The sequence below is a fragment of the Streptopelia decaocto genome (genome assembly GCF_964273445.1).
Source record: "Streptopelia decaocto genome assembly, chromosome: 4".
NCBI classification, from domain to species: Eukaryota; Metazoa; Chordata; class Aves; order Columbiformes; family Columbidae; genus Streptopelia; species Streptopelia decaocto.
The window spans coordinates 55,089,713-55,115,234 of record NC_138658.1 but is presented as its reverse complement, the minus strand read 5'-3'; the positions used below and the strand labels follow the sequence as shown (position 1 = coordinate 55,115,234).

General features: G+C 35.7%; 1 protein-coding gene across 6 annotated transcripts in view; it reads right to left on the bottom strand.

Moving 5' to 3' along the window:
• The window catches only part of ARAP2 (ArfGAP with RhoGAP domain, ankyrin repeat and PH domain 2), a 144,487-nt gene that overhangs the window by 49,462 nt on the left and 69,503 nt on the right, over positions 1-25,522 (bottom strand). For all 6 annotated transcript variants that reach the window (XR_014183881.1, XM_082050754.1, XM_082050753.1 and 3 more), the window contains 8 exons: positions 22,462-22,606; positions 19,999-20,101; positions 19,149-19,347; positions 17,017-17,080; positions 6,537-6,700; positions 4,926-5,138; positions 2,183-2,288; positions 87-234 (listed from right to left, as the gene is read on the bottom strand). Coding sequence is in view for 5 of the 6 variants with exons in the window: in XM_082050754.1 (XP_081906880.1) it covers positions 87-234; positions 2,183-2,288; positions 4,926-5,138; positions 6,537-6,700; positions 17,017-17,080; positions 19,149-19,347; positions 19,999-20,101; positions 22,462-22,606 (1,142 nt within the window). In the remaining variant the exon portion in view is untranslated. The remainder of the gene's footprint in view (positions 1-86; positions 235-2,182; positions 2,289-4,925; positions 5,139-6,536; positions 6,701-17,016; positions 17,081-19,148; positions 19,348-19,998; positions 20,102-22,461; positions 22,607-25,522) is intronic.

Sequence of the window (25,522 nt, the reverse complement as noted above, 5' to 3'; positions counted from 1 at the left end):
CAGGAAGATCATCTTTAAGAAGATTTTTATATTTTAGCGCATCTAACAGGTGAACAATTAGGACACTTTAATATAAAGATACCTACATCAAAAAGTTGCACATAATTTTTAATTAGATCTTCAATTACACTGACTTCTTCACTAGTTTGGCCTTTAGTTTGAAATAAGCACGAGGAAAACACCATGGCTAGATTGTGAGGGTTCATATGATTTATTTCAGAACACTTCTGCACCCTGTTGAATAGGAAAAAAAAAAAAAAAAAAAAAAGTATTTAGAAGGTTTTATTGGTTCCTTTAATTGTCTGAGGGTCCTCTACAGAATATGAGAATATGGAGTGCATTTCAAAAATAATAACTTCATTAAGTGTAATTTAAAAAATCTAATTTTTTTTTAATATTTATTTCTTTGTATTCTTTAACTCACATCTCATTACAGAAATGAAAGCTTATCTCAAGTAATACAAACATTATTTAGAATAGAATAAAAACAGAATAGTTCAGGTTGAAGGGTCCTACAACAGTCCAACTGCCTGACCACTTCATGGCTGACTAAAAGTTAAAGAATGATCTTAAGGGCATTGTCCAAATGCCTCTTAAACATTGATAGGCTTGGGGAAATCAACCACCTCTCTAGGAAACCTGTTTCAGCATATCTCCACCCTCTCTGTAAAAAATATGCTGCCTATTATCAAGTCTGAGCCTCCCCAGAAGCAGCTTTGAACCATTCCCACACATCTTGTCCCTGGATCCCAGGGAGAAGAGCTCAGCACCTCCCTCTACACATCCTGTCCTCAGGAAGCTGTGGAGAGCAACGAGGTCACCTCTCAGCCTCCTTTTCTCCAAACCAGACAAATCCAGAGTCCTCAGCCTTTCCTCACACAACATTCCTTCCTGCCTTTGCACCAGCTTTTTTGCCCTCCTCTGGAAACATTCAAGGACCTCAACATACTCCTTAGATTGTGGCGCCTAGAACTGTCCAAAGTACTCAAGGCCACATCGATGCTAAATAAAGCTTTGCTATATTATGTTACATAAGTATATCCTACAAACTTATGATATAAGATCAAACAAAATGAGGAAAAATTAAATCCTCCTTAGTTTCTTTCTTTATGGTAAAATTTTCATATCAGTTCTGTTGTATGCATGATGTGCCCTCTTTTAGAAGCAAATATTTTAAAATATCACAGAATTTTGGCTGTTATACACATGAATGCAAACTACTTTCAGAACTGATATAACAGCATATCAGTACAACTGAACTGGATATGATTAGAAATATTGTTAAACACAATACTTAATATAATCTTTATCCCAATAATGGTACCAATCAATTTAATAATCATATAAATAGTTTTTAAAGGACATCGGCTATGTAACATAAATTCTGAATGCAATGTCCTGTAAAGAAAAGGTTCTACACATTCCCCACCCACTACAATTCACCAAAAATATAATTTGACTTCTACAACAGATAACATAATATAGGGTGTTTCAAAAAGATGGACCCAATTTGAAATCACTGTATCTTTGAAGTTAGGTCCATCTTTTTGAAACATCCTGTATAATACAGACCATTACAATTAACATTTAACCGTGAAACATCAGAATAATCCAAGTAACAAAAATGTTTATGCATTTGCTGCTGTTTACTTGACCTAGAATATGAAATGACCTTTGTTGCTTAAACAAGTTTATATTTTAGATACTCTACTGTTATCTCAGTTGCAAAATGAAGCATTGGTGAAAAACAGAAAGGGCAGTTAAATTCTCAAAGTTACTAGGTGAATACAGATTTTGGAGAAGGACATTTTCCCTGAAAAAATATTTTAATTTCAAGAACCATTTGCAACAATCCTCTGCAACACTAGCGGACTGGGAAAAATGAGTTTGTATAAAGAAGCTACATCAAAAATTACCCTGCTTGGACACATACACTGGCAACCCTCTCTCGCTGTAAGGCTGTTCCATCCCATTGATATTTATAGATATCTACTGCTAAAAAATACAATAGAAGAAAAAACACATTATAAATTAAAGGGAATCAAATACAATTAATCATCACAACTAGGTAAGCTTTTGATGCTTACTAGTTAATGAAACAAGCCACATTTCACTTCTGGTAGAGCTATACTGAGAATACATTGCAAGAATTTCTCCAATACAGTGCATCATTTGCACTGACCTGTAAAGATGTTCAATTAAAGCAGCCAAAGTTGCCCTATTCACTGGTGGAAGTGTTCGAATAAAAGCCCCATACTTCCTCACACGTTCCTTTTCACTCTGTGTATCTGTCGGAAAATAATAATAATTGGGCATTAATAACAATGCACACAAAAAACAACAGCAGTTCTCATTAACTCTCAGCATCATCTAGTCATTTAAAATTACAATTTAGCCAATCAAAGTCTTCTTCATAATAGTATAATAGATTGTCAGTATTGCTATTAACAAAGTCCATTTTGTACACCAGTTCAGGGAAATGGCATCAGCAACAAAGAGAGACAGTTCTACATTTAAGCACCATTTGCTACAGTTTAAGACTAAATCTCAGGAGAGCAATTGCTTTTCCTCTCAAAGGTACTTAATCTGTAGTTTGTGTGTGTACATGTATGAGTGCACCTGTCTATGCACGAGTGCAAATGTATGTCTAAGAGTTCCCAGAAATGAGACAGGAAAAGACCTTTTAATCTTTGTTATTTTTATTGAAAAGGGTCTCAAGGACCAAAGTAGTTTAAAGATCCAAATATATAAGACTGATGAGAGTAGAGCAAAGTGGGAAGGGTGGTGAACAAACTGGACAAAGTTACATAGCTGAACAGTGGCAGAGCCAATGATGGGAATTCCAGTATCTGAGACACAGTCCCAGCTCTGCCTTCAAGTTAAGTCTGCATGCCTCTGCTGCACAGATACTACAGACCATAATAATCCTGCTCAGGGCATAAGCAAAGCTAATGTAGATTTTATGTATTTATTTATCTTTTTGTTCTCAGTCCTTTGCTTCACTCAAGTTTCTGAAAAGAAAAAGCACAGCAGAACGTTCACCTCTTCCAGCTGATTGCTAGCACTCTCCACTAAGTACTGCACTATGTTTTATTTCTTCGGTAATTGGAAGAAAAATCACTGTAACACCATGATGCACTTTCAAAAAAGAGCTAACTTGAATTTAAACTGCTACAGATACAACTATTTCTGATTTCTAATAAGACAAGAGTAATCTTGTGGTAAGAGAATAAATTCTTGTTATTATCTCCTGTAGTTTGTTCAAATCAACGTTAGAGGTCAAAAATGTGTAATATTCATACTTGAATTTCCCAGACTTCTAGTGGTTCATATTAAAGCAATCTCTATATGTTTGAACTTAAGCAAATCAGAGTAATTTGGTTTTACTATCTTTTTTTCAAGACAAAACTTGCCACACAGCACAGAGGCCTAGATAATTTCAATGTATTAAAGCCGAAATTAATGTTCTTTCTTAGCTTTTCCTATGCACCTCTTATTGCTATGCATCATCTCCAATTTTATAGCACATTTTGGGAGGGAAAGAGTTTGTTTCCTGCAGTCTGTATATTCTGCAATATAGAAACAAATAGAAATAAAGCTGTTTTGTAAGAGCATCATCATTTATGTAATAAGTAACTAATTAAAATTTTATTAATATCATCATTCAGTTTTCAACCATACAGAGACACACATCCTCATATTTGAAATACCTTACAAGTTACAGTTTGGGCTGAAGTTAGTTAAATTTTCTTTCAGATTAAATTAATATTTCTAAGGAAAAAATGAATTATTTGGTACACTGCTCATATAGAACTTTCTTAGTATAAGTCCTTAGCATAAGTAACTAAGTTTGCTGTGAACTTTCAGACTTTCTGCCTGTTAAGCAAAAAGGGCCCCAGAGACTATTCAAGCTAGAAAATGAAGGAGCTTTGGATTGTCAAAAGGAACTACATCCCTAGAGATAAGTAAAGGAATGGAACAGTGTGTCCATAAGAAGTCCAGACACAGAAGATCGTTTTGCTTATTGCCAAGGGCTTATTTATCTTCCCAGTTGCAGGTGCAAAATAGCAATGGAAAGTCAGGACTTTGACTGACATCTAGTCTGGTCAGTAAAAGACAAATAACTATCAGCAGAGATCAGAAATTACCTGCCTGATGAAAATGAAGAGATCTAATGAAAAATGGGGAGACCCCAGACTCTAATTTTACAGTTGACCAAAACAGACACACAAGGGGTGTGTCACCCAGCTCAAGTTGCTCTACACTGTACCTTATAAATAAATAATTTAAGAATTTCTGGAATCTGTGGCTGAACTTCTGCTTCAGGAAACCTAGGGAAAACAAACTTCCTTAACAATAACTTTGTGTGAATGTTCATAAAAGATATTTGAAGAATTTAAGCAGCAAGCCTGTCATTTAACTGTCATGCAGATAATAGCATCAGCATTTGAGAAACCTGATCTAGTTGAGGATGTCCCTGTTCCCTTCAAACCCCAACTATTCTATGATTTTGCCCCTTCTGCATATGGTCAAAAGACAGAGTACAGGCTTTTTCCCTATCCTACCATTCATCTATTTCTTGATTTCTACCATAAATGCCTCCACAAATATTAATTATCACTTCTTACCTTTGCTGATCCAACTACAACAGAGTACAATCCTGGGCTACTGTTTACAGAAATATTGTCAAGGAAACATTGCTACTTGTTATTATTATTCTCATTCACTTAAAGGCAATAAAATGACCTCTGATTAACATAACTCTATTGCAGCTCAGCTCTAGATGTTTGTTTTCCTCACTATAATTGTTTTGCCGGTTATCAAATAACCTAGGTCAAAGGGCAAGTAATTAACAACTACTTCAAATTTGATACTGAAAATGTAACTATAACCTTTCTTGTATTGAGTATTATTGAATACATTACCTAAAACAGATATCCAAAATGGATAAAGTTCTTTAGTGAGAAGTGCATCATCTATTTGAGAAAGGAAAATTTTCAATACATCAGTCACATCTTCAAGCTGATGTTTTCCTGCTCTTAGTTTAACACTTCTTGCATCTTTTTTGAAGCTTTCCAGCAGTTCAGCCACATTGGAAGAATCACCATTCTTAAGGTAGATCTGCTTGCTACCTAAACCTAAGTTACAGAAATACAGGAGAGAAAAATAAATAAATGTAAAATCAAGAATTCGTTTAAATATTCCAAACATTATTATATGAAAAGCATATCTGGCTGTCAAACACATCCTGTTTACTACTAAAATCTCTCCTGCCTTTTGCACATACTCACTTTTTTAGTAAAAACACTGCCCAGTCTGCCTACACCCAACTGTAGTCATTAGCACTTAAAAGCACAAATTCTGTCCGCAATTGCTAACCTAAAGATATGTAAATCCTCTCAGTCTTAGGTCAGTTTGCTCTAGCAAAGACAAGAGTGACTTGCAAAACACCTAATCAGAAACTACAGACACTACTGACTTTGCAGTTTTAGACATTTTGAAGCCCACAGAAGCAGTTGAGTCTTGTTTTAACACATCTCAAGACTGTTGGATAAAATGTCCTTTACCTGAACACTGCTTGTTATATGCTAAAATGATTACATAACCAATATGCAAATGTGTAACCAATTGGCTCTTTAGGACTGCCCCGAGTAGTGATAAGATTTTGTATATAATGGCTGTTACTTTTCTTTCTGGTCTGCTGGCTTTATTCCAGCATCCAGACTTATGCAACTCTGTCATAAACAATATCTTCATCTCTGTGTACTACAATTTGTCTTATCTGCCCTCTGTTTCATAGAACCCTGTTTTGAGCACAACACAAACAGACCTCTTTGCAAAAATACACATCATAATATTAAGCAAGCCTGCAACTTCAGTTTCAGGAATACTTTACAGGCAATTCAAATTCCAAAATCTCTTCAGGACTTCCTAAAACAATAGTTCCAAAAGGCACAATAAAAGAAACAAGTTTTGATGACTGGTATTGCATTACACATAAAATACAGCCATTTTCATGAGCAAAACTATCACTATTTTATTACCGTACTGACCAACCCAACTTGAGACTCAGTAAAGGATTATGGTATTCATCCAACCTGAAACATTTCAGTCTTAAAAGCCTCTAGATTAGTAAAAATAATTCCTTTTTATCTGATTTTTTCTCATGTTCAGGAAGACATCAGGCAGCCACTATTCTTGTGTTTAACAACTAAAAAACATCAAAGACCAAAGCCAACTTCAAAGAAAATTCATAGTCTAAACAACAGTCAAGAGTACCTTCAATTACTGCATATAAGAGTAACTTTTTTTTTAACCTGTGGAAGATGTTGGCATAGATGTGCAGTCCTGTTGTCTCTTTGTATTTCCCACATTCCCCACATTTCTTGAAAGAGAATAATATTTTATTTTAAAAAATGTTTTTCTTATGAAACCCACCAAATCAAGTATTCTTTCAAAACCAATAAGATCTGGTGGTGTGGGGGCTTAGGTATTATAGAAATGATCTTAGGTTGAATAAAATCCGCTATACTTACCATACTGTGTAACAAACGCTATACAGCTGTTCACTATAATAGGAACATCATTTTTGCTGAGCTGCTGATCTTGTAATGCGTTACCATCTGTACTTGCTGCTTTTTCAATTGCAGTATACCAGACCGTGAAATCCAGCTTCGTATGGCCATGGATGTATAGTGTTCTGAAAAGTACAAAAATATTTTGAATGCAGGAAAGAAATATAAAACTGATGCCATTGTACTACAGTAACATAGAAGATATCTGGAACAGATAAGAAATACTTAGAATAAGACATCAAGGCACGTTCCCACCACAAAGCTGTGGTGGTGGCCTATTGTTACAGCATCTTTTTTTTTTTTCCCCAATTTCATTTATTGTGACATTGCTAGTACAAATGTAAGAAGATCCATTAACACCGTGAAAGGACCTGACCAACATTATATTTACTCTTCTTCAATCTCGCTCCTACACTGTGCATTCATAAGCCCAAATCATAGTGAAGTGGGAAACAGATATAGAAACAACTTTCAATAATGGAAAAGGCTTTCCATCTTCTCTATTTCCCACCCCTCCACACTTCTGTGGAGAAACTGGGACACATTGAACTTCCTTCACATGTACCAAAATGATCACCCCACAGGAAACCACAGAGCTAATGAACATGTATGAAAAACCTAAGAGCTGAGGTACAATAAACAAATGCAACACTCGAATTACCCATTTATCTCAAAGCGTGGTCCTGTTCAGATATTATTTAAACATGCTACAATGGTCTCCTCTGTTTACCCCTGACAGGCTAGCTTCTAAGAGACAACTCCAGGAGCGAAAAGTTTAAGGATATATGTCCACCATATGCATATATGTAACAAACAGCTGTTTCAAGTGTTCAAATAGCAAGCAAACTTGCATACATATGTACTCTTTGTCTCCCAGTGAAGAAACATTAAGGAGTGATTTCCTTTAATGACAATTTAATTGCTAATTAGGAAAAGTTAAAATGTTCTACTGAACTTCTATGAAAAATACTTTCATCAAAATATAAACAAATTTAATTTTGATTATTTTATTTAGGGAAAAAATACAACAAAGCATTTTATATAGTGATGGAATGTTTAATTTCAATTTTTTTTTTATTAGCATCTTTCCATTTTGCTTTTATAAACATTTTCTTCTAGCATTCCTATCATGATAGGAAGTGAAGTGAGGATACAGTAAAGGCACACACACAGACACGGGATCTGAAGCATTCTCAGGAACCACCATACAAACATAGCCATTCAGCAGCAGAATAGGAGACACTAAAATGTTTCATCTTACTAAAGCTCCATATTAAAAGACTCTACTCCATGAGTCTGAAGGTCATATTAACTACCACACATGCCTGGCTAATAGAAACACTCAGCCTCTCTCTTTCATTAAGAAACAAAAAACAAAACAAACAAACAAACAAAAAAACACCAAAAAAAACCACAAAAAAAAACAAAAACCAAAAAACAAAAAACAAAACAAAACCAAAAAAAAAAACCCCAAACAAAATAAAACAAACAAGCAAAAAAACCCAACCAAAAAAACCAAACACAAACAAAAGCAAACAAAAAACCACACCAATAATTTGCATAAAGCTCTAAAGTTTTTACAGAAAAATGAATGTGTCTAATTCAATACTTTCAAATATTTCCTGAATATCTGTCAGAATAGGTATCCTATAACAGTGGTTCTCAAACAATGTCTTCCAAACAACACATTGCACTGACATCCTCCAGTATTGCTGTAGCCATAAGCAAGAGGAAATGAAAAAGCCTGAATTGAGTGGAAGAGCATGTTACACTATTCCTTTAGTACTATCATTCACAGATCAGCAGAGGTTAGGACTATGATTTATAAAATATTTATGGTGCTTCCCAACACAAGAGATACACACACATATGCATATTCCTGTTTTTTTATTTTCCCTGCAGAACAAGATTCACGTTACAGTATTATGCAAAGGATAAATGGAAGTCTCAAGAGATTATTTTTTGTTATATAAAGAATTACGATAGGTACAGGAAGCTGCATACTGTAAAGTGAAATTGTTATTACATCTAAACAAGAAAAGGGCAACTCTGCTGTATATGAATGAATTGGTACCAGAAGAGGAGAGAGGAAATAAAGTAGTGTATTGAACTTCAAAGGTAATTTTAACTTATCTGTATTTTTTCACAGAGATATGAAAGTCTAAATCATATAGTCTATGTATCTTCCCATCTTCTCCTCAATGTATCAAATTAGAAAAAAAAAAAGTATCAGAACTACCAAGAACTACCCAGAGATGATGCTCTAATTGTTTTCTAAAATCTGAAAAGCTGTTGAGTTAAATTCAAATTACGGAGGAATAATTAACAAAGAAAATGGGGTATCTGTACAGCACCAACACAGTCACGAAATAGAAGCTGCTGCTAAAAAAATATAAACATGAAAAATCTTGCTGCTATTGTGGAATTGTGATTGCTCATGAAAGGCAACTAATTATTTTCCAAACAATTATTAACTTTGCCCAGTCAAAAATCTCCAGAGCACTCACCTAAGAAAGTCAAATAAGTGAGAAAAGCAATTTCAGCACTTACTACAACACCATAAAAGAGAAGAGGGAGAAAAAAAAAATGAAACTAGTATCAGACACAGTTCAGAAGTTAGTCAATTTGCTGTGTAAGTTGCTTAGAAAGCTCATCTCAGACTGCAATATTTTTGGCAGAGAAAGAGCAGACTTAGGGTACATTTAAGTCACAGAAACATACAACAATGTATGAATAAGAAATTTAAGCATTCCTCCTCATCGTAACACTTTCAGCCAAACCCAACAACACTTTTTTCCTACTTGGAAACCATTTTTTGATCTCCATGAACCTGGAAGGTTGTATGAAAAGGGAAGGGGAAATAGTTACCAGCAGAAAAGCAGAACTTTCCTGAAAGCACAGCAGCAGTCTTCTACAGAACTTCTTGAAGTGAGACAGCTTTTCAGATCTAGCTTCTGCTTTTCAAGTCAATGTCATCATCCCTTTCACAGTTTTCAGAGATAGTTCAGTGAGAAATACATGTATTTCTTATTACTATTAATGCTATTATAAAAATTTAAAATTATATTAAATGCAAGGCTTGAGACTCAACATAAAAACAAAGGCTGAAGTGCACTGATGTCCCATGTGCCACAAAAGTGAACAACCATCTCAAGAATACTTCCAGTCTTATAGAAGTAATCACATTGGACTAGATGATCTTTTGAGGTCCCTTCCAATCCCAAACATACTGTGATACTGTGATACATTTAAAACAGTTTTACGGCAATGTTTACAAAGATCCATCAGGCAGACTAACAACTATGTTGCAGGGGCTCTGAACTGAAATGCATTCCTATTACACAATAGAAATTCAGCACCTTCTATATTACGTTTATATATGTGCTACTTCTTCCAGTTAAAAAAAATTGATAAAGAGCATACAATTCATAACAAATTGTTGGCATTAGTGACTACATGGTGAATAATAGCAGTTTTTACACTGTAAAGTGTGAAGCACATGCAGTCCATAAGCAAGAAATTAATAATTTAAGTACTGGAGTAAATAAGAGACCTCATCAATGTAGGTTTCTGCCTTAGCAAATTGAGGCAATTGAATTGGCACAAATGACGGCAGCAGTCCAAGATCACCTAGCCTCAACATCAAGGAAACTATTGTTGCCTTTCCAACTTTATTGTGGACTACCATCCTTCTGCACCAGTAGTCAGACAAACAACATATGTGACCACACTTCATCCACAACAGTGCAAGGGCTTATCTTTGACCCACCTTGCAAAGTCCCCCAGCTTTAGTTATGTCTGTATGCTTGCACAATTCTGCATTGGGAAAGCAGTGATACTAAGGGATTCTGGGTAAGGGTTGTGGGGAGAAAGAGTAAGAAACAGACATCAGTACAACTCAGTGTCCTCCAACAATTTTCAGGTGATGTCTGAAAACAAAAATACTAAGAAGGTATGCGTTGCTATGTAATTATATCAGAATAATTAAACTGCAACTAAAGCATGGAAATTCCAGATTTATAATAAAGGTCAGCAATATTTCTCCAAAGGATATTAGGGGTCTTACGTCCAGCACATCATACTGGAAGCACAAGTTCATTCACTAATCTGAGTCCTATGTTCAGATAAGGGCTATGACCTTATTGGCATCACAGAGACATAGTGGGATAGCTCCCATGACTGGAGTGTTGGAATGGAAGGATACAGGCTCTTTAGGAAGGACAGGCAGCGGAGTCAAGGAGGGGATTTCAGCCTCTATGTGGCTGACTGGCTGGAGTGCATGGACCTCTGCCTGGGGAGGGGTGAAGAGCCAACCAAGACCTTACAGGTCAGGATTAAAGGGAGGGTAGTGACAGGTGAAATTACAGTGGGGGTCTGCTACAGGCCACCTGTCCAGGAAGACGAAGCAGATGAGGCCCTCTATAGACAGATAACAGCAGCCTCACGTTCACAAGCCCTGGTCCTCACGGGGGACTTCAACCACCCTGATACCTGTTGGAGGGACAAAATAGTAGGGCATAAGCAATCCAGAAGGTTCCTGGAATGTGTTAATAACTTTCTTCTCCAAGTGATGGAGAAGTCAAAGAGGAGAGGTACTATGCTGGACCTTGCTCTCACCAAAAAGGACGAGCTGGTAGGGAATGTGAAGTTCAAGAGCAGCCTTCACTGCAGTGACCATGAAATGGTGGAGTTAAGTTCCTTAAGTCAGCAAAGAGAGTGCACAGCAAGCTCACTACCTTGGACTTCAGGAGAGCAGACTTCAGCCTCTTTAGGGATCTCCTTAATAGAGTACTGTGGGATAAAGCTCTGGTGGAAAGAGGGGCTCAAGAAAGCTCATTAATATTCAAAGATTACCTCCTTCAAGCTCAGGAACAACTCATCCCAACAAAGAGAAACTCGGGCAAAAACACCTGCACTGATCAACAAGGAGCTCCTGGACAAATTCAAACACAAAAAGGAAGCCTACAGATGGTGGAAGCAAGAATGAGTAGCCTGGGAGTAATACAGAGAAATTCTCCGAGCAGCCAGGGATCAGGTTAGGAAAGCCGAAGCCCTAATATAATTAAATCTGGCCAGGGACATCAAGGGCAAAATAAAAAAGTTTCTTAAGTACATTGGTGATAAATAGAAGACAATGGAAAATGTGGGCTGTCTCCAGAAGGAAACAGCAGACCCAGTTACCCAGAATATGGAAAAGGCTGAGTTACTCAATGACTTTTTTGCCTCGGTCTTCACCAGCAAGTGCTCTAGCCACAACGCCCAAGTTGCAGAAGCCAAAGGCAGGGCCTGGCAGAATGAAGAACTGCTCATTGTAGGAGAGGACCAGGTTTGAGACCATCTAAGGAACCCAAAGGTGCACAAGTCTATGGGATCTGATGAGATGCATCCTTGGGTCCCTCTCCAGCTTTCCTGTAGGTCCCCTTTAGGTACTGGGAAGCTGCTATAAGGTCTCACCGGAGCCTTCTCTTCTCCAGGCTGAAAAACTTCAATTCTCTCAGCCTGTCTTCATAGCAGAGGTGCTACAGCCCTCTGATTATCTTTGTGGTCCTCCTCTGGAGTCACTTCAACAGGTTCATGTCTTCCTTATGTTGGGGATCCCAGAGCTGAATGTAGCACTTCAGGTGGGGGTCTCATGAGAGCAGAGTAAAGGGGGAGAATCACCTCCCTTGACACGCTGGTTACACTTGTTTTGATGTAGCTTGGGATACAGTTGGCTTTCTAGGGTGCAAGCACATATTGCTGTACAAGCTGAAGAGGGACTTTTTACAAGGGCATGCAGTGACAGCACAAGGAATCATGGCTTTGAACAGAACAGGGAAGATTTAGATTATCTATAAGGAGGAAATTCTTCACTGTGAGGGTGGTGAGGCACTGGAACAGGCTGCCCAGAGAAGCTGTGGATGTCCCATCCCTGGAAGTGGTCAAGGCCAGGCTGGATGGGGCTTTGAGCAGCCTGGTGCCCTTGTGGCCAGGAAGGCCAATGGCATCCTAGGGTGTATTAGAAGGGGGGTGGTTAGTAGCTCGAGAGAGGTTCTCCTGCCCCTCTACTCTGTCCTGGTGAGACCACACCCGGAATATTGTGTCCAGTTCTGGGCCCCTCAGTTCCAGAAGAACAGGGAACTGCTGGAGAGAGTCCAGCATAGGGCAACCAAGATGATTAAGGGCGTGGAGCATCTCCTTTATGAGGAAAGGCTGAGGGAGTTGGGTCTCTTTAGCTTGGAGGAGACTGAGGGGTGACCTCATTAATGTTTACAGATATATAAAGGGTGAGTGTCACAAGGATGGAGCCAGGCTCTTCTCGGTGACAACCAATGATAGGACAAGGGGTAATGGGTACAAACTGGAACACAAAAGGTTCCACTTAAATTTGAGAAGAAACTTCTTCTCGGTAAGGGTGACAGAGCACTGGAACAGGCTGCCCAAGGGGGTTGTGGAGTCTCCTACTCTGGAAGCATTCAAAACCCGCCTGGACGCCTTCCTGTGTAACCTCATCTAGGTGTTCCTGTTCCAGCAGGGGGATTGGACTAGATGATCTTTCGAGGTCCCTTCCAATCCATAACATTCTGTGATTCTGGTCTAGTGGAAGGTGTCCCTGACCATAGCAGGGGGGATGGAACTAGATGATCTTTAAGTCTCTTCCAACCTAAACCATTCTATGATTATATGATTATTTCTGGATTCTAGAATTTTGTGTTCATAACTGCATTTTACAAGAAATCTTACTGCTATCGAAGGGTTAAGAAGAAAGCATTGTAATTGATGAGCCATCAGCATAAAAAAAAAGAAAAATAAATGTGCCAGTATGTAGGGAAGGTGTACTATCTATAATAAGAAAAAGCTAACTATAGAAGAAGTGTAAGAGGAAAAAAAAAAAAAAAAGCAGCACCATCTAGATTACACTATGGTCTGAAAACATTCACTGACACCTAAGAGAAAGCCTAAATGATTACAGGAAATAAATAAGAAACATTTGAAACTGAACTGTCTGCACAACTGTTTTACCTTCAAGAATGGCATTAGAGATTTTGCACTAAATTTTATATACAGAGGATATATTTCAAAATTACTGTATAAAGTTGTTTGCAAACACCTTTCCTCTCTTCAGTGTACATATCTCTCTCTTGACCTCGGTTGAACTACACAGGAATAGTTTCTTCAGTATGTAACTTCTGTTTGGATGGCAACAAGAGATCAAATGTCACCAGACACCACAAATTTTACAAATAGATAGGAGAGATAAAGGGGAAAAAAACCCTCAAACTGAATATGAAATAAACGAGAGGACATCTCTAGGTGACAGGGGTGGAAGTGTCAGACTCAGAAATCTAGAAATGGTTTGCACTTCTAGCAAGTCAAAAAGCATTTTAACTATGAAAGCAGAACATAAGAGGAGGCAAATGACAGTATTGTGAGAAGTCAGGATTTCCAGCTGGGTTGGAGGCAGTTCAAATAGTTTGGACAAGAGAGATCAGAGCGCAATAAAATTTCAATAAGTGCTACACAAAAGGGAGCATATTCCTCTCTAATTTGCTTGAGCAAATATACCCAAACTTGAAACATCTTTGAGATAAGAAAAATATAAGCTAGAATTACAAAAAGTCTAGGTTTATTGTGAAAATTTAGGAAGTAAACTGAGCTTCAAAAACAACCACAATTTTCAAAAAAGAAACAGTCCTGTTGAAAATGTTTTAACCTGTTTCAGCCTCTCATGATATGCTATTGCTCTGCAATGTAGAGTGTGATTACCACGTCTTATTTTTGATCTGCTAGTCTTCTTTCACTGAAAGTGTCAGTCAGAGAATAAATGAACAGTAGAATTCATAGATTGATTGCAATTATTTCAGCAGTAAGACCTGGAAGCTTATATAATTCTGAAACTGTTTACTTGTGTATGAAATCATGCTTCAGTGAGAAGTCTGTTTGCAACAACTTAAGTCATTTTTTGCCTACAGTAGCCAATGGAAAAAGTGTAAAAGAAAAAGGTATATGACATATGCAATGTACGGTTTTCCCTAATTAATCAACCCAATGACTGAGACTTGAAAAAAAGGCATATTTGTAAAGTAATGGGAAGTTATTTGAAGGTAGTAATAAAATGAGCAGAAGAACAGTATGAGCTTCAGTAGAAAAATACTCCAGGTATTTTTATTGCATTTTGTAATAAAATTTAGCAAGATATTGCAAGACATTGACCACACTTATTTCTTTATGCAAAAATGGGTGTGGTTGTTTAACATATTTTTGTTTGGGTTTTTTTGTTTGTTTTGCTTTGTTTTGTTGTGGTGTTTGTTTGTGGGGTTTTTTGGTGTTTGTTGGTTTTTTGGTTTTTGTTTTGTTGGGTTTTTTCCTTTTTTTTTTTTTTTCCTTCCCCCAAAATTTTTCATAACTCTAGAAAAATCTTACTTGTTTTGTTTTATTATTGCAATAACATTTTGGAGGATTTTCTCATTTATCCTGCATCTAAGTGACTAACAAATTACCGTGAAATACGTCAATAGATCAGTATACACAGTCTCTTCCAAGTGATTACTCTATGCCAAAAGTGGCATTAGACAAGCACTGTTATAAAAGATAAAATAGGAAAACCTAGAAACTATGATACATCATTTAGTTGATGCTGATGATGTCTCAACGTTATTAATTCTTTTATCTAAGGTTTGCAGAGGCAGGAGGAGGTTTGCTGATTTTGTTTCCATTTACAATAATTGAGTCTAAAGATGAAGGTGATTTAATATGTAATCATTTTCCCCACGCACCCACATTAAATTTCTTATCACTGCAAGATGCAATATCATGCAACTGTGCTGAACACCTGAAAACTTTTGGAGTAATATCCTATGCAAGAATCATTATGCCAAGGCTTATATACCCATACAGTGTTTGAACGGTTAAGATAAAGTGAACACTATGCATTTAAAATCTTCATGGAAGTCTGCAGTGAAGAAAAATTAAACATACTCATGGCCACCATAAATCAGCCAGAGCCACTGTTGAAATTATTTTCAATTAGTTCCAAATTTCCATTAAACTAATAACGCAGTTCAGGAAAAACCTACCCTCACTTGACAGAAATATTATAGTTAAAGAAATAATAAAAGCTAACTTGGAGCTAGAGATTTTGCTCAGCACTGATATCTATGAAACCAAATGCACAGTTTGTATTAATCCCTTGGACTGCAGCTTGAATAGGATACCTCTGTTTGCCTGCTTGGTCTATGCATCTTAATGTTGAACCTTTCAAAGTGTTTCTTTGAAATTAAAACAAAACAAAACAAAAACAAAAACACACAAAACAAAAGCAAACAAACAAACGAAAATGAAAAAACAAAAACCAACCACACAAAAACACACACAAACCACCAAACAATCAAACAAACCACAAAGAGGGGAACAACAGGAAAAAGTGTTTGTTTCTGATCTGCATCACCTTACTGAATTCTAGAACTTATATAGTATCTTACGAAGAGTTACAATTCAGAACACAAAAGTTAAAATGAGTGTCTCCAAAAAGCTTCTCCAACTCTGAATAGATGTCAAAGGTATCTCTGGGTTTTGGTTTGGTTTTGGTTGTTGTTGTTTATCCAACAAAGAGTAAAACAATCTTCCTTTATTAACCTGTTATTGGCTGTTCAGAAGACTGTGTAAACACTGCACCACTTCTTACACAGACATTTGCCCAAAAATCATTTAAATTAAAAAAAAAAAAAAACAACAAACAAAAAAAAAACACACACACACACACACAAAAAAAAAACAAAACCCAAAACACCAACCTATTACAAAACAAGAACTATTTTCAATAATTCAACTTTCATAATTGAATTTGTATCCATATATGAGGCAGAAATACCCTACCTCACTTCAAGTTTCAGCCTCCCATATCACTATATTTGACAGCATCATCTTAGCAAAATATTACCTACTTGGAAACACAAAAATCATGTTTGCTTCACAAGTATGTTTTGTTTTGTTTTGTTTTGTTTCTAGCTAGTATGTTGTTAAGTGAGATCAGACATTACAATAAGACTAACCAAGGGACTCATACATACCCTCTCAATTCCAACCTGTACAGAATGAGACAGAGAATTCTGGGACATAAGAGTGACAAAAAATTTGAGAAGTGGTAAATACTCCAAAGAGGTACTCTTTCTTTACAGGGTAAAAGAAGTTAGGTCCTTTTGAAGAAGCCGTTATTGGCAGACTAATCTGACTGGGAATAATTTTCTCAGTGGGAAAACTGCTTTTAATTAAGCAGTACTTGTTAGCATTTCCTGACACAGACATAGAACGTAATTAATACACAAAGACTTTCCCTCCTTCAAAAAGTCTGCAAATTTACTCTTCAGCAACCACAAGTGAAAAAGCTCCATGACTGATCAGCAAGAATCCTAAGACATCAATATAAAAGTAGATCAAAGCTTTATTGAGATGGGAACTTTACCTTCCTTTTTCAACAAGCAGCAGGACATCTATTTTCTCTCCATTTTGCATCACACTACTGATTGCTGAAAAAAAGAAACCACATACAAATTCATGTTCTACACAGACATGTACACATAAACACACACATGCACATATTGATATGTTTTTTCAAAATTACCTTTGGTGACAAAAGGAACATGGAATGCTTAAACATTCCAAATAAAGAATGCTGCTGATAATAGAAACAAAACTCCATAAAAATACCACAATATACTCACATTTACAAGAAAAAATAATACAGAAAGTTATAAAGAAAGGTTAAAGAGGTACTTTTTAACATAAAGACATGCTACAGTATTTTATGATATCAAAATTAAATTTTTAAATATAAGTTTTAGATTCAAAAGCAGGCTGGATTTTTTTAATCCATTAATTTACTTGCACCCTAATGGCTGCAGATATTTACGATAACATGACCTGAGTTATACTGTGAAGATCACTGCCACCATTCTTTATGTTGTCTTATGCTATTCATGCTAAAAAAGCAGCTGGCAAAACACCTACATTATACGTAATACAGAAAATACATCTGGACAGTTTCCAGTAACAGTGCATATAAAACTATACTGTGCACTATACTAAAAAATGGTAAAATAAATGTAACCTGTTTACTAACTCAAAATTCTGAAAAGTTAATTCTTTCAAAGTTTAGGTCTTACATATAACCCACATCTTATCTCAACTAGTTCCCAGAGACAGTAAAGTCCTGAAAAATCAGTGAAGCTTAATAAATATATCCTGATGCACTTTTTTTTGATGTTTTTGTATCACACATACTCCTGACCTCATTTACATTTCCTGAGTCAAACACCAAAAAAAGATAAGTGACTATACTTCCACTGATGATTCATTATTTGGCAAGTTTCAGTTATACAATTCAGTCTGAATAGTGGAGCAGATCTAATTTGGGGAAACCAGAAATCAGAGAAAGGACAGAATTTTCCAAGAAACACAACTCTGTTATCTAATATTGAAAAAACAAAACCCATTAAAAAAAAAAAAAAAAAGAGAACCAACACAATCTTCAACTGAAAGCTAAATGTGGGTTTCATTTCTGTACTTGAGATACAGAGAGATTTTGAATGTTTGTATCATTAGGGTAGAAGCAATTGCACTTGCATTATCAAAACTAACATGCAAAACAGTTCTCCTGCTGCCTAATGTTTTAATTTTGAATCAAAATCAAAAAGTATTCACAAGTTAAGAGATAGCTGGAGGCATATAAATACTCCTGATTAAAAAACATCTTGATGGTGTTATTGCATTATAGCAAATGCAATGTGGCAGTAAATAAATAGTAGAAACCTCAATGGCATTTAGGCAAGTTCCTGCAAAACAGTCCACAATCGGGCAGCATTGACAAAGAGGATCATCAATAGAGAGCTAAATTATCTTCTTTATGTTACTTTAATATAAAATCTCAAATTATTTTTGCTTTCCTACACAACATATTGCCTTGTTCAATATAAAAAACAAGTTGGACAGATAAGCTTAAAGAGGATTCAGAGCATAATTACAGACAATGATATAAAATTAGTCATAGAAGACCATTTGTATAAATATTCTCATCTTTCTACATCATGATATTGAGCAAAGAATATTTTTAGTATCAGAAAAAAAGAAAAGTCTATTAGTCTATGAAAGAGTTTTCCAAGAGAATTATAATTTTTCCAGTACATCTGAGTATTTTAAAACTAGGCTTGTCAATCAACTCCAGAACATGTTCCGCAGTGAGTACTTCTGCCCTGCCAAAAGTATGAGACAATAATCCCCAAAGGTCACTTATTATTATTCAGTTCTGTTCTCTTGTAAGAAAGATACTGTTGTAACCGGAACAAAAATTGTCTTCATTCATTATAAAGCTGTGAAAAATCTCTCTCCTATGTGCCACTAAGTAGGGAAAAAAATCCAAGACAGAACTTTAACACCTTCATATTTAGATCAGACTTGGAAAAGAATCTGGCTCATGCAAAGGATTAGATACTGAGTTTCCTAATGTTTATGACTTTGAAATGTAATAGAAATGTCCTTAACAGTGAATAAGTTCCATAGAGTATTTCCTGAAATCTAGATGTTAAGTAAAATTCTTACTTAGTTCTTGCAACCTCCTTAGATATATGGAATCTTCTTCAGCATTCTCCACTTCAAGACAAAAATAAAGGCTCGACTTCTCTATAGCAAACCAGCCTTTTCTCCACTGATCCAGGTTATGGCAATCTTTGTAGTACAGCTGGCCAATCAGGTCACAGTTTCTCTCTAATAAGCATTCAGCCACTGGGGGAACAAAATGCTACCAGATAAAATGGGGTGAGTCAGATGAAGGAAAAAAAGCCCTCTTCCCCTAAAAGAAAACAAATCAAGATACTGCAAATCTATAAGATTCAAGGATGAAAGTCATAGTAAAAATAAAAAGACGACTTTCAGATTTATCATTTATAAACCCATATATAGACTAAATTTATGTTATAAAATCAAGTATAACATTTTTTCCATTCATACTCTACAATTCAGATATTTTTACTCTTTAAAACACAATTGATTTAATTAGCAATGTGACTATTAGTATTTGGCACTGTATAAAATATGGTACTGCTATATAAATTCTGTTTCTGCAAATAAAAGAATAGAACTGAAACCACAAAATACATAGCTGAAATAAATTCATATAGTTTATGTCTTTATACTAGGAGAATCTTTAATATATTCTTAAGGTTGGCATTAAAATGTTGCTCCAATTCCTTTTCCATTTTATTTTATTATCTCGTTTCAAATATTAAATCACAAAAGTTATTTCTTCCTGCCGCACAAAAAAACCTTTACACACAAGATAGATCTGTATTCATCACAAATGATTTCTCAGAGGATTTTAAGCTAAAAATGACACTTTATTCTTTGTGCAAAGGCTCCTGGCCTAACTGGAAAAGATAATTATCAGCGTTACCTTAGTTATTGCATAAGTCCATTTTCTCTGTGAATATGCAGTTTCAGCTCCAAACAAAAAAACGCGTTCCGACATTAAGTAGATTTCAAAGGTAAAGATGTCCCTAAAGCAAGCAAGAGGAAAAAGGCAGCTCTATTTAGTCTTCATAACAGTAGACACACACGAGTCACACATCTCTCTCTATTTTTCATTATTTCATACCTATGGAGTGAAATTTATCTACTTTTCTTCTCCAATCTTAGAAGTACAACCCAGCTATTAACTGAGCATTTTATAACACAACATGAGCAAAGTGTTTTTAGGTCAACAATACATGTTTAGAGGCTACTGGCACAACAGTTTTTTTCAGTAATTCTGAAATTAATACTAATGTTTATATATAGTCATTAAAATTCACAGAGAAACTTTTGCTTTTGCAAGTTCATGTGATTTCAGCATGTATATTTTTGTGATGCATTCAAAACATTTTGTTTGGGTTTAGTATAAGCAGACTAATTCACTGAATGGGAAGTTGTAACTGAGTTACCACAGAAATATTGGTTCAAAGGGACTTTTAGATGTCACTTGGCCTAATCTCCTGCTCAAAGCAGGACTATCACTAACCATAGATCAGAACCACAATGAAAAGCCTTGAAAACCTTTGAGGATGCAGAATACTGTTTCTCTCAGCAACCTGTTCCTGTTCACCACCATCCTGCTAATGAAGAGCATTTTCCTGTCATCCAGCCTGAATCTCCTACGCTGAAATACATGGTCACTGCCACTCCTTGCATCACCTACCACCACCAAGTGCAGCTTAGTTCTGTCATATTTATCACTATCCTTTGAAGCTGCTGTAGCTCAAGAAGTTAACAGTTAGTTTTTTTGTTTTTGTTTTGGTTTTTTTTTGGGAGGTCTTGTTTTTTTCTTTTTAAAAAGGGTATCATACTTGAACAGATGAATCTTGTTTTTCCATTTTTAACTGACAAATAATCAGGATAGTAAAATGAGAAAAAATAAACCAGTTGAAACTGGGGAGGAATTTGGAAAATATCTTGCTTGACTTAGGGTGATCCTTTAGCATATAAATTATGGCTCAATGATTTATAGTGTGACTTCGTATGTAACCTCTCCCTGGAAACCAAACAGATGGAGTATGCTTTTACCTTTCAGTGCTGGAGACTAAGATTTGTCTAAATGTTGAGAACTGAACATGAGTCAGTTCTCTCATTTTTCAATAACCACTTTGAAAATCATATATAAGTACTTAATTCTGACTAGTAGAATAGAAATTTTAAGGACTGTTTCACTACACAAAATATCAAATTTAGGGAAGTTTCTCATAAAACTACCCAATTGCAGGTAAAGCACAGAAGGTTAGTCATTCCATAAAGCGAAAGTATTTAGGTATTATCCTGAAGTGGAACCACTTGGAGATGTAGGAAGCAACAGGTTAGATTCAATGACAGCAGAAGAAAGCGCTAGTTTCTTTTTTCTGGATACCACAAAGCTATGCTACTGCAGAACAGTGAAGGTCATCTTCACTGTACTTTACAGCATGTTGAGGCATCACCATGTTTCAGGATTTCTCCACTCTGAATGCACTTTGTCTCTGTAGTAGCTGAAGTCCTTTGTTCCCATTACCTTTCCCAGAAGCTCACTGATTAGACCCTGTTTTCTTTGCAGACACTTTTGCTTTGTACCTACAAGCATTACAGTACTATACTGCAGAAAGTTCTTATTTTACATACACACACATAAATAAATAAATTTAAAAAGGAGTGTTATGGAGTTTGTTAGACAGATCCAAAGTATAGTTTAAACAAAAATGTTGCCCTCAAAAAAATCAAGTATCACTGTGATGCAACTCGGATTTAGATGAATTTCCACAAGGTGTTTTTAAATGTACAAATGGGATATGAATTAAGTTGTAAAAGAAAAAGAAGACCACAAAAATTTTATCTTCAAACTAATATAATGTTCAACAGTTACAGTGTTGTCCTCAGCTGCAAAACAAGGAATGGGTTTCAAAGGCCGATAGATCTATGACCAAAACCAAAAGCACAGTGGAGATCTCTAATCTGCTGCATTATTATCAGGAAGAAACAAAGCAAGAGTTTTGGCTTCAGGCAGAGGTCAATCCCAGAAAGAAAAATGAGCATTAATTGTACAATTTATCATCATGTAACCTTTTAAGCACTGAGGATATGCATTACAGTTTTAATAAGAAACAGATGTATCTAATTTATGCTGCCCTTTAAAATTACCCTAACATTTTCATTATGTCAGATAAAAAAAAAAAGGAAAAAGAAAATCCGCAAATACCACTTAGCACTTTATTTCTTGAAGTCAACATAAAATAATTCAGCTTTTTTCTAAATCGCATGTTCAAAATTCAGGAACAAATGAACAGCTCTCAAAACCCATAATCAAATCTTTGAAATACCCGAGTTTGTTTATTGAAATATTAATTTCAGAACCTACCCTCTATTTAAAAAGAAGTCAGACTTGTGTACTACAAGACAGATAACTTCACTGATGTCAATCATACCATTAGGAGTGGTAGTTTTATCATTTTCATAGTAGCTCAGAAAGCCACTTTCCAGAGTGCACCATCTTTTGTTGCAATCTGTGATTAAAGAAATAATAGAAAAGTCAGTTGACTTAATCATAAAAATTACCTCTTCCTATAGAATCTGCCTCACAGAATGCATAGCTCTGTTGTAATTAATAGATTTATGATGAAATCTCAGTCTCATTGACTTCAGTAGGCAAGGAAATCCATGTCTGTATTGATGCTACCTAACCTACAGAAACTCTAGCACATGGTAATTCAATAAAATAATATTTCAATATAACACACATTTTTACGAGTTTACTGAATCACTTTATAAGTTAACTTTATCATTGTATAGACCCTTCACTTGCTGTAGACCTTGATGGGGGAAGAGCTAGTACACAATACCATGTTACATGTTTAGCAGAAGAGAGTTAAGGAAGCAAAAAAAACATGCTACTAAGTTAAAAACATTGACAGCTACCTAGAACAATATATTCTGACAAGAGGCAATAGCAAAATGAGCAAGTGAATCATAGTGTTCATCAGCAAAAAAAGGGCTACTCTTTCTTTCATGTTACTGAAACTAAAGGCCAAAACGAAGTCAATCTGTCCTCCACTGTTTGGTAATGCTTGGGTGACCACTCACTGTCACAAGATCAAGGAAAACAATTTAAGCCTTTCAAATAGTCCAGAAAAAACAATGTCATGCATGCCAGAACTTGTATCCATTGCGCACTACTAGAAAACACAAGGAAAACCCTATCAGAAGATGTGTTATATAACTCGATTTTTTTTTTTTTTTTTTAATATGCTACCAAAATAGTAGAGGATGACAAACTGTCTGCCTACTTTCTAGATAGATCAGTGGTTGAGCTCAATTCTCTCCTACTGCAGACTCAAGTGTCAGATAGTAATGAAACTGTACAGAATTTATTCCTGTATACTGGGGGAGATAAATGGATGTATTGCAGACAGGCGGGAGCTACAGCCATTTCAGGATGGCATGTTCACATTAGAATGAATTGGAGATCTCTCTTGTTGCAATTCACATACAGACCTGGCAAGGGTGAATTCATTTAGCAACACTGTAGTTTACAGAATTCTAACATTTGTAGGGTGCTTTCAACATGTAATAATTTGCAGTTTCTGGCAATGGTTAACTTACCTAGTTAAGAATTCTATCTTCAAGTACCTTGGCACCGGATATATTGGATTATTTAGTAATTGCCATATAATTTATTAAAAAAAGAATACAAGGTGAAAGAAAAAAATCTGGAGAACTTAATTAAATATGCTAAATAACACTTTTAAGACCAAATGTCTATTTCCTCTTATGCACCTAAAATATGAATACAGCACAGGACGTAGTATATTAATGACTATTTGCTACTAAAAATACTAATCCATCAATTCTACCTTGCATCTAGTTCTTATAATATAATTTGAGGTGCACCTATCTTGAGCCCACCGCTGCAGAAATGCAGATCTTAAAATACTCTGTTTATTTCTACAGTCTTTAAATTCCCATACAGCTGCAAATATTCTGGTAAGGTATTTACGAGAATTTTGTAAAAAAGCTCTGGAAAAAACACACGCCAAACACACATTCACCAAAACAACCAACCAAAAAAACAAACAAAAACCAAACCAATCAAACAAACAAAAAACCTAAACAAAACCACAATAAAAAACACCCAAAAAAACCAAACTGCAGTGGTACTTAGCCAATATTTAGTATATAATCTGATGTTTCATGCAATTAACTTTTCTGTTAGTTGATCTGATTTATGCATGTTTTATAAATATCTTGGTATTATTTTATTAGTATTTATTTGTATCATACTACTTGCTATCTAGTTCTATCTATATTGTCTAAATATGTATTTTAAATATTAAAATAAACATAAGATAAAGGACTCGAAAATGTATAGATTTACGCAGTTGAGCACCAAACTCGGAGGTTTTAATTGTTTAGGGTTTTTTTGTCCTCCAGCTTCCCCCCTCCCATCCCCTAAAGACTATTCTACAAAATAGCTCACTGTTCCAATATTCATTAAAGAGTGCCAAGGCTTTTAAGAGGGCTCCATAAAATGTTTTACACTAAAAACAGAAGCCAAAAATCAAACCTGAGCCACTAAACCTCTAACCTTTACTTTTTGATCCACTGCATCAGAATAGCACCACAGTTTGAGGACTCTTCCTGCTGATCAACAGCTGTTAATTAATAACAACCTTCTTCAGAAGTTACACACCACTGCTGAAATCACTGATGCTGTTATAATGAGAAGTACACACAATGCTGGCTTACTCCCTCCTGCACTAGCTGAAGCCCACATAATGAAAAACTGGACTGTATTCTTGAGTGTCCTTTTACCATCAGGGCTCAGCCCACAAAGGGATAACAGTTTTCTGTGACAATAAACACAGCAGTTAAATTTTCAGTCCTTGGCAGTAAAGGCAAGGCTGACAACTGCCTCAGAGATTCATAACACTGAGGAAGAACTTAACTCTAATGTTTAGACAGCTTTACAGGATTCTGGCCTTTTCCACAACCAGTATTCAAAAAAACAAAAACCAACCAAACCACCACTTAACATACTTTGGGACAAGGCCCAAAATTTAGATAAGTGCTGTAATCCCCAGCCAGAGAATGGTGCTCCCTCTTTGGTCCAGTGAGAACTCAGTTCACAGCAAAGTCAGAGCTCATTTCTTTTCTCTAGAAGCAAACAGCTACGCCACTTTTTGGTGTAATGTGGCCTTCTTATTTGAATCTTTACAGGCAGAGGAGGGAACTGAAACTGTATCTGTCACATATTAGCACTCTAACCATCGAATTATTTTCTGAAAACAGTAAGAAGGAAAAAAAGTATTACCACTTATTCCCAACAATCCGCAATACGCATATATCCCATATTACTTTCTGTTAATGTGATTTTATAAAGGCAAAACCAGTTCTTGATGTAGGGGGGAAAAAAACAAATACAG